This window comes from Pseudophryne corroboree, chromosome 12 (genome assembly GCF_028390025.1).
Source record: "Pseudophryne corroboree isolate aPseCor3 chromosome 12, aPseCor3.hap2, whole genome shotgun sequence".
NCBI classification, from domain to species: domain Eukaryota; kingdom Metazoa; phylum Chordata; class Amphibia; order Anura; family Myobatrachidae; genus Pseudophryne; species Pseudophryne corroboree.
Window position 1 is genome coordinate 76,034,725 of NC_086455.1, and position 14,348 is coordinate 76,049,072.

A 14,348-nucleotide genomic window follows, 5' to 3' on the forward strand; every position below is an offset into this window, starting at 1 on the left:
GCCTCTTCCCTCATTAGGATTGGTGCAATATATATATATATATATATATATATATATATATACATATACACACACACACACACACACACACACACACACACACACATACGCAGGTTGAGTATCCCTTATACAAAATGCTTGGGACCGGAAGAATTGTGGATATGGGATTTTTCCGTATTTTGGAATGATTGCATACCATAATGAGATATCATGGCGATGGAACCCAAGTCTAAGCACAGAATACATTTATGTTTCATATACACCTTATACACACAGCCTGAAGGTCATTTTAGCAAATATTTTTAATAAACAAAGTGTATGTACATTCACACAATTAATTTATGTTTCATATACACCTTATACACACAGCCTGAAGGTCTTATAATACAATATTTTTAATAACTTTGAGTATTAAACAAAGTTTGTGTACATTGAGCCATCAGAAAACAAAGGTTTCATTATCTCACTCAAAAAATTCAGTATTTCGGAATATTCTGTATTTTGGAATATTTGGATAGGGGATACTCAACCTGTATTTGCACAAATACTATGGTATGCGGATGGAAGATGGACAGTAAATAGACAGTCAATAGGTCAACACCAGATGGTTGACCGTCAATATGTTGCCAGAGTCAAAAGGTCAACAGGTCCAAAGGGTCGACACATGATTTTTAGGGTTAGACGATAGGGTTAGGCACTTAGGCTGCTAGAGGGGACAGTTAGGGAAAGGCACTCGGTGGAGGGTTAGGGTTAGGCTGCTAGAGGGAATGATTCGGGTTAGGCTGCGGAAGGGGACGGGTTAGGCACCAGGGGAGGGTTAGAATTAGCATTAAAAAAAAATTGTTGACTTTTTCTGTATCAACCATTTACATGTCGACCTTTAACCATGTCGACCACTTAACTTTTGAACTTGTGACACTATCCATCTATTGACTGTCCACCATCTGATGTCGACCTATCGACCATCTATAGCAGGCCTCGCCAACATGTGGCTCTCCAGATGTCCCATCATGCCTTGCCACAGTTTTGCTATTAGGGAATGCTGAAACTGTGGCAGGGCATGCTGGGATGTGTAGTTTCACAACATCTGGAGATCCCCAGGTTGGCCAGATCTATACACTGTTGATCTTTTAATCCACACCCCTTATGTGAACATGCATGGTAATGAGGTTATCACAAAATAAACAAAGCAGATTTATTAAAAGAAAAAAATACAAAATAAGTACTTGTAATCACAAGTTAGGCATTTAATAAAGCTGAATAATAATAACTACCACTTCCCTCCACAGTTTAGCTGTGACCAATTACAACTTTACTGCCCACAGGGACTACCAAATTATTTGTCTTTGGGTAAAGTCGTGCAACTCAATAATGAAATGCTTATCAGCTACACATAAGTGAGCAGCCATGTATGGTCTACAGCAGAGGTTCCAAGACGCCTTCCTCAAGGCACCATAATGGTCCACGTTTTAATACTATCCATGGCTGAGTGCAGTCAATCAAATTGATTGAGGTACTAATTAAGCCACCTATGCCCAAGCTTGGTTATCTTTAAAACCTGTATGGCTGGGATGCCTTGAGGACCACGACCGGGAACCTCTGGTCTAAAGCAAAGGTCATGAATGGACATGCTGAAAATTGATTTGACCAAGAAAATAGCTACATGAACTGTGTGTAAGGAAACAGAACAGTCACACCAAGCTTACCTGCAGGAATAGGTGGTCTCCCCTCCTCTAAACACTTTGCCACAAAGAGGAGGTGCTTCACTTTCCCGCAGTTTTTCCATGAAGACTTTGGGGTCTTCTCCGAACAGATACCCCTCTAGTGATGTAAGAATATAGGCTTGAGCCATCTCTTCCTGATTTTCCTCTGGTGACTGCCGCATTCCATCATTTGTGTATATGCGGGTGACATACTTTGCCAAGTGTTGGTGAAAGGCTGAGGCAAAATCTACTGTATTATCCAACCACTAATGGATAAAGCAAAAGAAACAACAACAAAAAAAAGTCAGACTGTAGTTCTTAACAATTTTAATCTTTTTGACAAAGACAAGTTAAGTACTCAATGATATATGTGTTGTCTAGCCATAGACAGTGATAATGTCGATTATCTTACAGGAAAGAAAGCTATACCTTAAACACACCTTAAATACACTTTAAACCTTTAGCCGCTGCGGCCGCTATACTTAATACACACGCTACGTACTTTATACACTGTTTGCGTACGGAGTCCCGTATCACTGTACGGACTTAGCGTACAAACGCCGCGCTGGGGGTACAAAGTACACACAGCGCGCACACACCCAGAGATACACTTTAAACCTTATACAGCAATGCGATGCGTTACTAATACACTCTTAAACCTTAGCAGGAAAAGGAAGACACAACACCGATTTGTAGTTAAACCACTGGGTTCCGACACCATAGCGTAATATTTGCTGAAAGGGGGTTCACAATACAAATCATACACTACAATGCAAGACAATATAACAGAATAATGGCTACAGTCAATGTACATACGTGATTGGAATCGCTTGCGCAACCCGGCCGGTCCCCGGTCACCTGATAGATAACGTTGTGAGTCTTGTGCAGGCCAGGCTGCAGCAGGCTTTATTTATACAATTCTTCCAAAAGCAATACAATGGATACTGTAATCCCTTTGTCCATTGGACACAGGAATGCACTTTTACAGTACAGGAGAGGTCATAGGTCGATTTGAATAGGTGGGCGATGTCTTTCCCAACTGCTCTTGTGGGTGGTCTCCTCTGGATTCCCGCCGCATACATAATATACAGTAAATACAGTTTATATCTATATTCTGCTTCTGCACATAACTATCCGCAGGAACATGCGATCTTCCGCAGACCACCACCGGAATGTTACCCTTAAAATACCCTACAGCTGGATACCAAACACCACCTTATAACCTTAGTCTGTCCCCTCTTATCCTGTAAAGGTGAATCCCTTTGTTCAGCAACCATTTAAACAGCTATAACTTTCTGATGTGGTGCAAGGAGACTATGTGTACATTGTGCACTATTTGGATTAAATATGTAATGTGTTTTGATGGCTCTCCATGCGTACACAAACTCTGCCGTAAATACTCATACCCCGCGCCGATGCGCAGGACCGCGGGAGCGACCATACGCAAATTGCGGATATGTGCACGCACGGTAGAACAAGTGCACGCGCAGTGGGCATGTGTGTGCAGTTTATACGTGCTGTGTGTTCTGCAATATTTTTCGACTTTGACAACAGACGCACAGTATTCTCTTAGGACTATAAAGAGACCAAAAAGCGCTATATTATAATGCAGGTTAAATCGTTCGGTAAAGTATTCTATGGGTGGTAATCAATTATTTTCACCCCCTTTCCATACCCATTTTGTTTCTGCTGATGGGAGTGGTATAATCATTTCAGCTCGCGCCCAACCCTTTACGCAGATAAAACTGATTACCATGGCTGCGATATGCGCATTAACGGGGATCACTTTAGACAGGAGATTGGGCGTGATATATAATTTGAAGGCCGCCCTACATTTCTATTTCCTAAATTAAAAGTGCTTCTTTCAGTATGTTCTGTTTGTTACTATATATAACGCTTATAATCCTTTTAAAAAAAAATGTAATCTGATTTTTGTAACAACTGGTGAATCTAGTAAAACGAATCACTGACAATTAGAAACATTACTACAATTTTAACATTTCTGTGAACATAAACTTCAATCAAACAAAACAGTATATAAAATGACCCCATGAGTGACTCATGTTAAAAACACACACTGTAATAAGAAATTTTAGAATTCTTTTGGAAAAACTGTTTGTGAATTCCAGTCAGTGTTTGGAGAAAAGTAAACTCGGCATTCCAACAAGAGTCTCATCCTCATCATGGCGCTAAGATGACATATGACTTGGGGCTGCTCCAGGACCCGGTCAGTTGCAGTCAGTTAGCGAATGAGAGAACAGCAGAACATTTCTGAGAATTACGGCACAAGAATGAGTATGTGACAGCTAACCTACAGGAGCCAATCAGGCATTTAGTTTCAAGATTTAACAAAAAACAAACAAACCTGATTTGCTGTTCTGATTTTAGTAACTTTTTGTTTTTCAGAATTTTTTTTTTTAATGTCCCTGATGTGTTCAGTAAAATCAGAGGAAAAATAAGATTTTACTTACCGATAAATCTATTTCTCGTAGTCCGTAGTGGATGCTGGGACTCCGTCAGGACCATGGGGGACAGCGGCTCCGCAGGAGACAGGGCACAAAATTTAAAAGTCTGACCACTAGGTGGTGTGCACTGGCTCCTCCCCCTACGACCCTCCCCCAAGCCCCAGCCAGGATACTGTGCCCGGACGAGCGTACACAATAAGGAAGGATTTTGAATCCCGGGTAAGACTCATACCAGCCACACCAATCACACCGTACAACTTGTGATCTGAACCCAGTTAACAGTATGACAAACGTAGGAGCCTCTGAACAGACGGCTCACAACAATAACAACCCGATTTTTTTTGTAACAATAACTATGTACAAGTATTGCAGACAATCCGCACTTGGGATGGGCGCCCAGCATCCACTACGGACTACGAGAAATAGACTTATCGGTAAGTAAAATCTTATTTTCTCTGACGTCCTAGTGGATGCTGGGACTCCGTCAGGACCATGGGGATTATACCAAAGCTCCCAAACGGGCGGGAGAGTGCGGATGACTCTGCAGCACCGAATGAGAGAACTCCAGGTCCTCCTTAGCCAGGGTATCAAATTTGTAGAATTTTACAAACGTGTTCTCCCCTGACCACGTAGCTGCTCAACAGAGTTGTAATGCCGAGACCCCTCGGGCAGCCGCCCAAGATGAGCCCACCTTCCTTGTGGAATGGGCCTTGACAGATTTAGGCTGTGGCAGGCCTGCCACAGAATGTGCAAGTTGAATTGTGCTACAAATCCAACGAGCAATCGTCTGCTTAGAAGCAGGAGCACCCAGCTTGTTGGGTGCATACAGTATAAACAGCGAGTCAGATTTTCTGACTCCAGCCGTCCTTGAAATATATATTTTCAATGCTCTGACAACGTCCAGCAACTTGGAATCCTCCAAATCGCTAGTAGCCGCAGGCACCACAATAGGCTGGTTCAGGTGAAACGCTGAAACCACCTTAGGCAGAAAGTGAGGACGCGTCCGCAGTTCTGCCCTGTCCGAATGGAAAATCAGATATGGGCTTTTATACGATAAAGCCGCCAATTCTGACACTCTCCTGGCTGAAGCCAGGGCCAGTAGCATGGTTACTTTCCATGTAAGATATTTCAAATCCACCGATTTGAGTGGCTCAAACCAATGGGATTTGAGAAAATCCAAAACTACATTAAGATCCCACGGTGCCACTGGGGGCACAACCGGGGGCTGTATATGTAGTACTCCTTTTACAAAAGTCTGGACTTCAGGAACTGAAGCCAATTCTTTCTGGAAGAAAATCGACAGGGCCGAAATTTGAACCTTAATGGACCCTAATTTGAGGCCCATAGACAATCCTGTTTGCAGGAAATGTAGGAATCGACCCAGTTGAAATTCCTCCGTCGGGGCCTTCCTGGCCTCACACCACGCAACATATTTTCTCCAAATGCGGTGATAATGTTGTGCAGTCACCTCCTTCCTGGCTTTTACCAGGGTAGGGATGACCTCTTCCGGAATGCCTTTTTCCCTTAGGATTCGGCGTTCAACCGCCATGCCGTCAAACGCAGCCGCGGTAAGTCTTGGAATAGACACGGTCCCTGCTGAAGCAGGTCCCGTCTTAGAGGTAGAGGCCACGGATCTTCCGTGAGCATCTCCTGAAGTTCCGGGTACCAAGTTCTTCTTGGCCAATCCGGAGCCACGAGTATCGTTCTTACTCCCCTTTGCCGTATAATTCTCAGTACTTTTGGTATGAGAGGCAGAGGAGGAAACACATACACTGACTGGTACACCCATGGTGTTACCAGAGCATCTACAGCTATTGCCTGAGGGTCTCTTGACCTGGCGCAATACCTGTCCAGTTTTTTGTTGAGGCGGGACGCCATCATGTCCACCATTGGTCTTTCCCAATGGACCACAATCATGTGGAAGACTTCTGGATGAAGTCCCCACTCTCCCGGGTGCAGATCGTGTCTGCTGAGGAAGTCTGCTTCCCAGTTGTCCACTCCCGGGATGAACACAGCTGACAGTGCTAACACATGATTTTCTGCCCAGCGGAGAATCCTTGCAGCTTCTGCCATTGCCCTCCTGCTTCTTGTGCCGCCCTGTCTGTTTACGTGGGCGACTGCCGTGATGTTGTCCGACTGAATCAACACCGGCTGACCCTGAAGCAGAGGTTTTGCCAGGCTTAGAGCATTGTAGATTGCTCTTAGCTCCAGTATATTTATGTGAAGAGACGTCTCCAGGCTTGACCACATGCCCTGGAAGTTTCTTCCCTGTGTGACCGCTCCCCAGCCTCTCAGGCTGGCATCCGTGGTCACTAGGACCCAGTTCTGTATGCCGAATCTGCGGCCCTCTAACAGATGAGCACTCTGCAACCACCATAGCAGAGACACTCTTGTCCTTGTGGACAATTTTATCCGCTGATGCATCTGCAGATGCGATCCGGACCATTTGTCCAGCAGATCCCACTGAAAAGTTCGTGCATGGAATCTGCCGAATGGAATCGCTTCGTAAGAAGCTACCATTTTTCCCAGGACTCTTGTGCATTGATGCACAGACACTGTCCCTGGTTTTAGGAGGTTCCTGACTAGATCGGATAACTCCCTGGCTTTCTCCTCCGGAAGAAATACCTTTTTCTGAACAGTGTCCAGAATCATCCCTAGGAACAACAGACGTGTCGTCGGGATCAGTTGGGATTTTGGAAAATTCAGAATCCACCCGTGTTGTTGGAGCACTACTTGGGTTAGTGCTACTCCGACCTCCAGCTGTTCTCTGGATCTTGCCCTTATCAGGAGATCGTCCAAGTAAGGGATAATTAAGACGCCTTCTCTTCGAAGAAGGATCATCATTTCGGCCATTACCTTGGTAAAGACCCGGGGTGCCGTGGACAATCCAAACGGCAGCGTCTGAAACTGATAATGACAGTTTTGGACCACGAACCTGAGGTACCCTTGGTGTGAAGGACAAATTGGAACATGAAGGTAAACATCCTTGATGTCCAAGGACACCATAAAATCCCCTTCTTCCAGATTCGCTATCACTGCTCTGAGTGACTCCATCTTGAACTTGAATTTTTGTATGTACAGGTTCAGAGATTTTAGATTTAGAATCGGTCTTACCGAGCCGTCCGGCTTCGGTACCACAAATAGCGTGGAGTAATACCCCTGTCCCTGTTGTAGGAGGGGTACCTTGACTATCACCTGCTGAGAATACAGCTTGTGAATGGCCTCCAATACCGTCGCCCTGTCGGAGGGAGACGTTGGCAAAGCAGACTTTAGGAAACCGCGAGGAGGGGACTTCTCGAATTCCAACCTGTAACCCTGAGATACTACCTGCAGGATCCAGGGGTCCACCTGCGAGTGAGCCCACTGTGCGCTGAAATGTTTGAGGCGACCCCCCACCGCCCCTGAGTCTGCTTGTAAGGTCCCAGCGTCATGTTCTTATAGGAACGAAAGGACTGCGGCTGAAAAGCCTGCGGCTTTTTCTGCTGGGAGGTGACCTGGGGTAAAAAGGTGGATTTTCCGGCCGTTGCCGTGGCCACCAGATCCGATAGACCGACCCCAAATAATTCCTCCCCCTTATACGGCAATACTTCCATATGTCGTTTGGAATCCGCATCACCTGACCACTGGCGCGTCCATAAACTTCTTCTGGCAGATATGGACATCGCACTTACTCTTGATGCCAGAGTGCAAATATCTCTCTGTGCATCTCGCATATAAAGAAATGCATCCTTTAACTGCTCTATAGTCAGTAAAATACTGTCCCTATCCAGGGTATCAATATTTTCAGACAGTGACTCCGACCAAGCCACGCCAGCACTGCACATCCAGGCTGAGGCGATTGCTGGTCTCAGTATAACACCCGTATGTGTGTATATACTTTTTAATGTATTCTCCAGCCTCCTATCAGCTGGATCCTTGAGGGCGGCCGTATCAGGAGACGGTAACGCCACTTGCTTTGATAAGCGTGTGAGCGCCTTATCCACCCTAGGAGGTGTTTCCCAGCGCGCCCTAACCTCTGGCGGGAAAGGGTATAATGCCAATAACTTCTTTGAAATTAGCAGTTTTCTATCTGGGGTAACCCACGCTTCATCACACACTTCATTCAGTTCCTCTGATTCAGGAAAAACTATCGGTAGTTTTTTCACACCCCACATAATACCCCTTTTTGTGGTACTTGCAGTATCAGAGATATGCAAAGCCTCCTTCATTGCCGTGATCATATAACGTGTGGCCCTACTGGAAAATACGTTTGTTTCTTCACCGTCGACACTGGATTCAGTGTCAGTGTCTGGGTCTGTGTCGACCGACTGAGGTAAAGGGCGTTTTACAGCCCCTGACGGTGTCTGAGACGCCTGGACAGGTACTAACTGGTTTGCCGGCTGTCTCAGGTCGTCAACCGACTTTTGTAGCGTGCTGACACTATCCCGTAATTCCATAAACAAAGCCATCCATTCTGGTGTCGACTCCCTAGGGGGTGACATCACCATTACAGGCAATTGCTCCGCCTCCACGCCAACATCGTCCTCATACATGTCGACACACACGTACCGACACACAGCAGACACACAGGGAATGCTCTGATAGAAGAAAGGACCCCACTAGCCCTTTGGGGAGACAGAGGGAGAGTTTGCCAGCACACACCCAAGCGCTATAAATATATATATATATATATATAGGGACAACCTTAATAAGTGTGTTCCCTTTATAGCAGCTCAAATATTATAAATATCGCCAATAAGTGCCCCCCCTCTCTGTTTTTACCCTGTTTCTGTAGTGCAGTGCAGGGGAGAGTCCTGGGAGCCTTCCTCGCAGCGGAGCTGGGCAGGAAAATGGCGCTGTGTGCTGAGGAGAATAGGCCCCGCCCCCTTTTCGGCGGGCTTCTTCTCCCGTTTTTTTTGGAACCTGGCAGGGGTTAAATACATCCATATAGCCCCAGGGGCTATATGTGATATATTTTAGCCAGAATAGGTATATTACATTGCTGCCCAGGGCACCCCCCCCAGCGCCCTGCACCCTCAGTGACCGCTGGTGTGAAGTGTGCGGAGAGCAATGGCGCACAGCTGCAGTGCTGTGCGCTACCTCATGAAGACTGAGACGTCTTCTGCCGCCGGTTTCTGGACCTCTTCTCTATTCGGCATCTGCAAGGGGGTCGGCGGCGCGGCTCCGGTGACCCATCCAGGCTGTACCTGTGATCGTCCCTCTGGAGCTAGTGTCCAGTAGCCTAAGAAGCAAATCCATCCTGCACGCAGGTGAGTTCACTTCTTCTCCCCTAAGTCCCTCGTTGCAGTGAGCCTGTTGCCAGCAGGACTCACTGAAAATAAAAAACCTAACAAACTTTTTCTAAGCAGCTCTTTAGGAGAGCCACCTAGATTGCACCCTGCTCGGACGGGCACAAAAACCTAACTGGGGCTTGGGACAGGGTCGTAGGGGGAGGAGCCAGTGCACACCACCTAGTGGTCAGACTTTTAAATTTTGTGCCCTGTCTCCTGCGGAGCCGCTGTTCCCCATGGTCCTGACGGAGTCCCAGCATCCACTAGGACGTCAGAGAAATACAATTTTCTGTAGAGTTTCTGTAATCAAATTGACATGACAATGAAGATCAGCTCATTATGTATAATTTTATGTCAAAATAACGCATAAATACAGATAACGCTTCATGCCAAGTATCACAGATAATAGGATTTTAATACCTACCGGTAAATCCTTTTCTCTTAGTCCGTAGAGGATGCTGGGGTCACATCAAGAACCATGGGGGGTATAGACGGGATCCACAGGAGACATGGGCACTTTAAGACTTTCAAAGGGGTGTGAACTGGCTCCTCCCTCTATGCCCCTCCTCCAGACTCCAGTTAGAGGAACTGTGCCCAGGGAGACGGACATTTCGAGGAAAAGGATTTATTTTTAAACTAAGGTGAGATACATACCAGCTCACACCTCAAGCACGCCGTACAACATGGCATTTAACACAACGCAAGTCAACGGCATGAACAACATCAGCAACAGGCTGACTATAAAGTAACACAACATGTGTGTAACCACAACTAATAACTGCAGATACTGCACGCACTGGGACGGGCGCCCAGCATCCTCTACGGACTAAGAGAAAAGGATTTACTGGTAGGTATTAAAATCCTATTTTCTCATACGTACTAGAGGATGCTGGGGTCACATCAAGAACCATGGGGTTATACCAAAGCTCTAGAACGGGCGGGAGAGTGCGGATGACTCTGCAGCACCGATTGACCAAACATGAGGTCCTCATTAGGCAGGGTATCAAACTTGTAGAACTTCGCAAAGGTGTTTGAACCCGACCAAGTAGCTGCTCGGCAGCTGTAATGCCGAGACCCCCCGGGCAGCCGCCCAGGACGAGCCCACCTTTCTGGTAGAATGGGCCTTCACCAATTTTGGCAACGGCAATCCAGCCGTAGAATGAGCCTGCTGAATCGTATGACAGATCCAGTGCGCAATAGTCTGCTTGGAAGCAGGAGCCCCAATTTTATTGTAAGCATACAGGACAAACAGAACCTCTGTTTTTCTAAACTGAGCCCTTCTGGCGACATAAATTTTCAAAGCTCTTACTACATCGAGAAACTTCGATTCCAGCAAGGCGTCAGTAGCCACTGGCACCACAATAGGTTGGTTCAAGTGGAATGACGAAACCACTTTCGGCAGAAACTGCTGACGAGTCCTCAACTCTGCTCTAAGTTGATCGCAGGAGGAATTTTGTTAGCAGTTGGGCAAAACCATGTGCACTGCAGGGGAGGCAGATATAACATGTGCAGAAAGAGTTAGATTTGGGTGGGTTATTTTATTTCTGTGCAGGGTAAATACTGGCTGCTTTATTATTACACTGCAAATAAGATTGCAGATTGAACACACCACACCCAAATCTAACTCTCTCTGCACATGTTATATCTGCCTCCCCTGCAGTGCACATGGTTTTGCCCAACTGCTAAGAAAATTCCTGCTGAGATCAACTTGGAATTACCCCCAATATCTCTGGAGTTTCTTGTTGAGGCGAGACGCCATCATGTCTATTTGAGGAATTCCCCAAAGATTTGTCACTTCTGCAAAGACCTCTTGATGAAGACCCCACTCTCCTGGATGGAGATCGTGTCTGCTGAGGAAGTCTGCTTCCCAGTTGTCCACTCCTGGAATGAAGATCGCTGACAGAGCGCTGGTATGCCTTTCCGCCCAGTGGAGAACCTTTGTGGCCTCTGCCATTGCCGCTCTGCTCTTTGTTCCGCCCTGGCGGTTTATGTACGCTACTGCTGTTATGTTGTCCGACTGAATCAAGACGTGCCGATTGCGAAAAAGATGTTCCGCTTGCAGAAGGCCGTTGTGAATGGCCCTTAACTCCAGAACGTTTATGTGTAGACACATTTCCTGGCTTGACCATCTTCCCTGGAAGCTTTCCCCCTGCGTGACTGCTCCCCAGCCTCGGAGACTTGCATCAGTGGTCACTAAGATCCAGTCCTGGATCCCGAACCTGCGTCCCTCTACAAGTGCATTGATGGATCGATACTCTTGTTGGTTTCAGCATTTGTTTGACCAGGTTCTGAATTTCCAGAGCCTTTTCCACTGGAAGAAATACTCTCTGTAATTCTGTGTCCAGAATCATTCCCAAAAACGACAGCCGTCTCGTCGGAACCAACTGCGATTTTGGAAAGTTTAGGAGCCAACCATGTTGCTGCAGAATTGTCAGGGAGAGCGTAATATTCTGCATTAATTGGTCCCCGGATATCGCCTTTATCATGATATCGTCCAAGTACTGTATAATCGTGACTCCTTGCTTGCGTAGGAGAACCATCATTTCGGCCATTACTTTGGTGAAAACCCTCGGAGCCGTGGACAGACAACGTCTGAAATTGGTAATGACAATCCCTAACTGCAAACCTCAGGTAAGCCTGATGTGGCGGATAAATGGGAACATGTAAGTAGGCATCCTTTATGTCTACAGACACCATAAAATCCCCCTCCTCCAGACTGGAGATCACTGCCCGGAGAGATTCCATCTTGAATTTGAATTTTTTTAGGTAGAAATTGAGGGATTTGAGGTTCAGGATTAGTCTGACTGAGCCGTCCGGCTTCGGGACCACAAACAGGCTCGAATAAAAGCCTTCTCTCTGCTGTGATGGGGGAACCCTGACAATGACTTGATTGTGACACAATTTTTGTATTGCGGCGCATACCACCTCCCTGTCTGGAAGAGAAGCTGGTGAGGCTGATTTGAAAAATCGGTGAGGGGGGACGTCTTGAAACTCCAGTTTGTACCCTTGGGACACTATTTCTAAAACCCATGGGTCCAGGGCCGAACGAGCCCAGAACTGACTGAAGAGCCTGAGACGTGCCGCCACCAGTGCGGACTCCCGCAGAGGAGCTCCAGCGTCATGCGGTGGACTTGGCAGAAGCCGGGGAGGACTTCTGCTCCTGAGAACCGGCCACGGCCGGTGATAGTTTACCTTTTCCCTTTCCTCTAGTAGCAAGGAAGGAAGACCCTCGGCCCTTTATGTATTTATTAGGCCGAAAGGACTGCATCTGATAGTGGTGTGCTTTCTTTTGTGGTGCAGGCACATAAGGTAAAAATGATGACTTACCCGCGGTAGCCGTAGATACCAAATCAGCGAGGCCGTCACCAAACAACACACCACCTTTATACGGTAGAGACTCCATAGTTTTCTTAGAGTCCGCATCAGCATTCCACTGATGAATCCACAATGCTCTCCTAGCCGAGACTGCCATGGCATTGGCCCGTGATCCCAAGAGGCCAATATCTCTCGCAGCTTCCTTTAGGTAGACTGCAGCGTCCCTGGTATGACCTTGTGTCAAAAGAATGCTATCCCTATCCAGGGTATCCATTTCAGATGACAAGTTATCTGCCCATTTCTCGATAGCACTACTCACCCACGCAGATGCAATGGCTGGTCTGAGTAGCGTACCCGTATTGACATAAATGGATTTCAATGTATTTTCCTGTCTACGATCCGCAGGATCCCTTAGGGCTGCCGTGTCAGGGGACGGAAGAGCCACCTTTTTGGACAGCCGTGACAGAGCTTTGTCCACAGTGGGGGGGTGGGTGACTCCCATTTTTCCCTATCCCCAGAGGGAAACGTATACGCTACTACAATCCTTTTGGGAATCTGAAACGTTTTGTCAGGATTTTGCCAAACCTTTTCACAAAGCGTATTCAGTTCATGAGAGGGAGGAAATGTTACCTCAGGTTTCTTCCCTTTATACATACAGACCCTAGTATCAGGAACAGTAGGGTCCTTAGTGATATGTAATAAATCTTTTATAGCCACAATCATGTACTGAATGCTCTTTTGGATCTAATCTGGCATCATTTTAGTCGACACTTGAGTCAGTGTCCGTGTCGGTATCCATGTCTGCCAGCTGGGAAAATGAACGTTTTTGTGACCCCGAGGGGGTCTGGACTTGAAACAACACATCCTCTACGGATTTCTTCCAAGCCTGGTTCTGAGACTCAGATTTATCCAATCTTTTATTTATCAGAGCCACATTTGCATTCAAAGCACTCAAAACATTCACCCAATCAGGTGTCGGCGGTGCCGACAGGGTCACTCCCACAGCCTTGTGTGTCCCTAAGATAGTCACCTCCTGGGAAGAGCACTCCGCCTCAGACATGCCGACACACGTGCACCCACCACACGCAGATACATTGGGCCTATAGGGGACAAACCCACAGTAAAGCCTGTCAGAGAGACACAGACGGAGATATTGCCAGCCCACACCCCAGCGCCCAATCACGGTCTGAAAACACTACAGAAAATGTCCCAGCAATGACCTGCAGCGCTTTTATAAGTTACATATAATGCACCAAAATCACTGTGCCCCCCCCTGTTTTGCACCCTGTTACTTGTACAGCAGTGTGAGGAAGGACCAGCGTCTCTGCAGCCTTGTGTAGAGAAAATGGCGCCGGGGCTGTGTGCTGTGAGGGCTAAGCCCCGCCCCCGTAATGGCGCGCTTCAGACCTGCTCTTTTAAAAAAAAAAAATGTATACTGGCGGGGGTCCTTAGTCCGCTCTTGCCAGGTAATTATTTGAGGCTAAAATGCTGCCCAGGGCGCCCCCCCCCCCCCTGCAGTGCCACTGAGTGTGGGAGCAAGGCGCGCAGTGCGGCCGCTGTGCGGTACCTCAAATCCGTCACTGAAGTCTTCTGAT

At 46.9% G+C, this 14,348-nt stretch overlaps 1 protein-coding gene across 1 annotated transcript in view; it reads right to left on the reverse strand.

Moving 5' to 3' along the window:
• Window positions 1-14,348, reverse strand: part of UBR1 (ubiquitin protein ligase E3 component n-recognin 1) — a 296,661-nt gene that overhangs the window by 209,566 nt on the left and 72,747 nt on the right. The window contains exon 2 of the mRNA XM_063947658.1: window positions 1,707-1,969. Within this exon, the coding sequence (XP_063803728.1) occupies window positions 1,707-1,969 (263 nt within the window). The remainder of the gene's footprint in view (window positions 1-1,706; window positions 1,970-14,348) is intronic.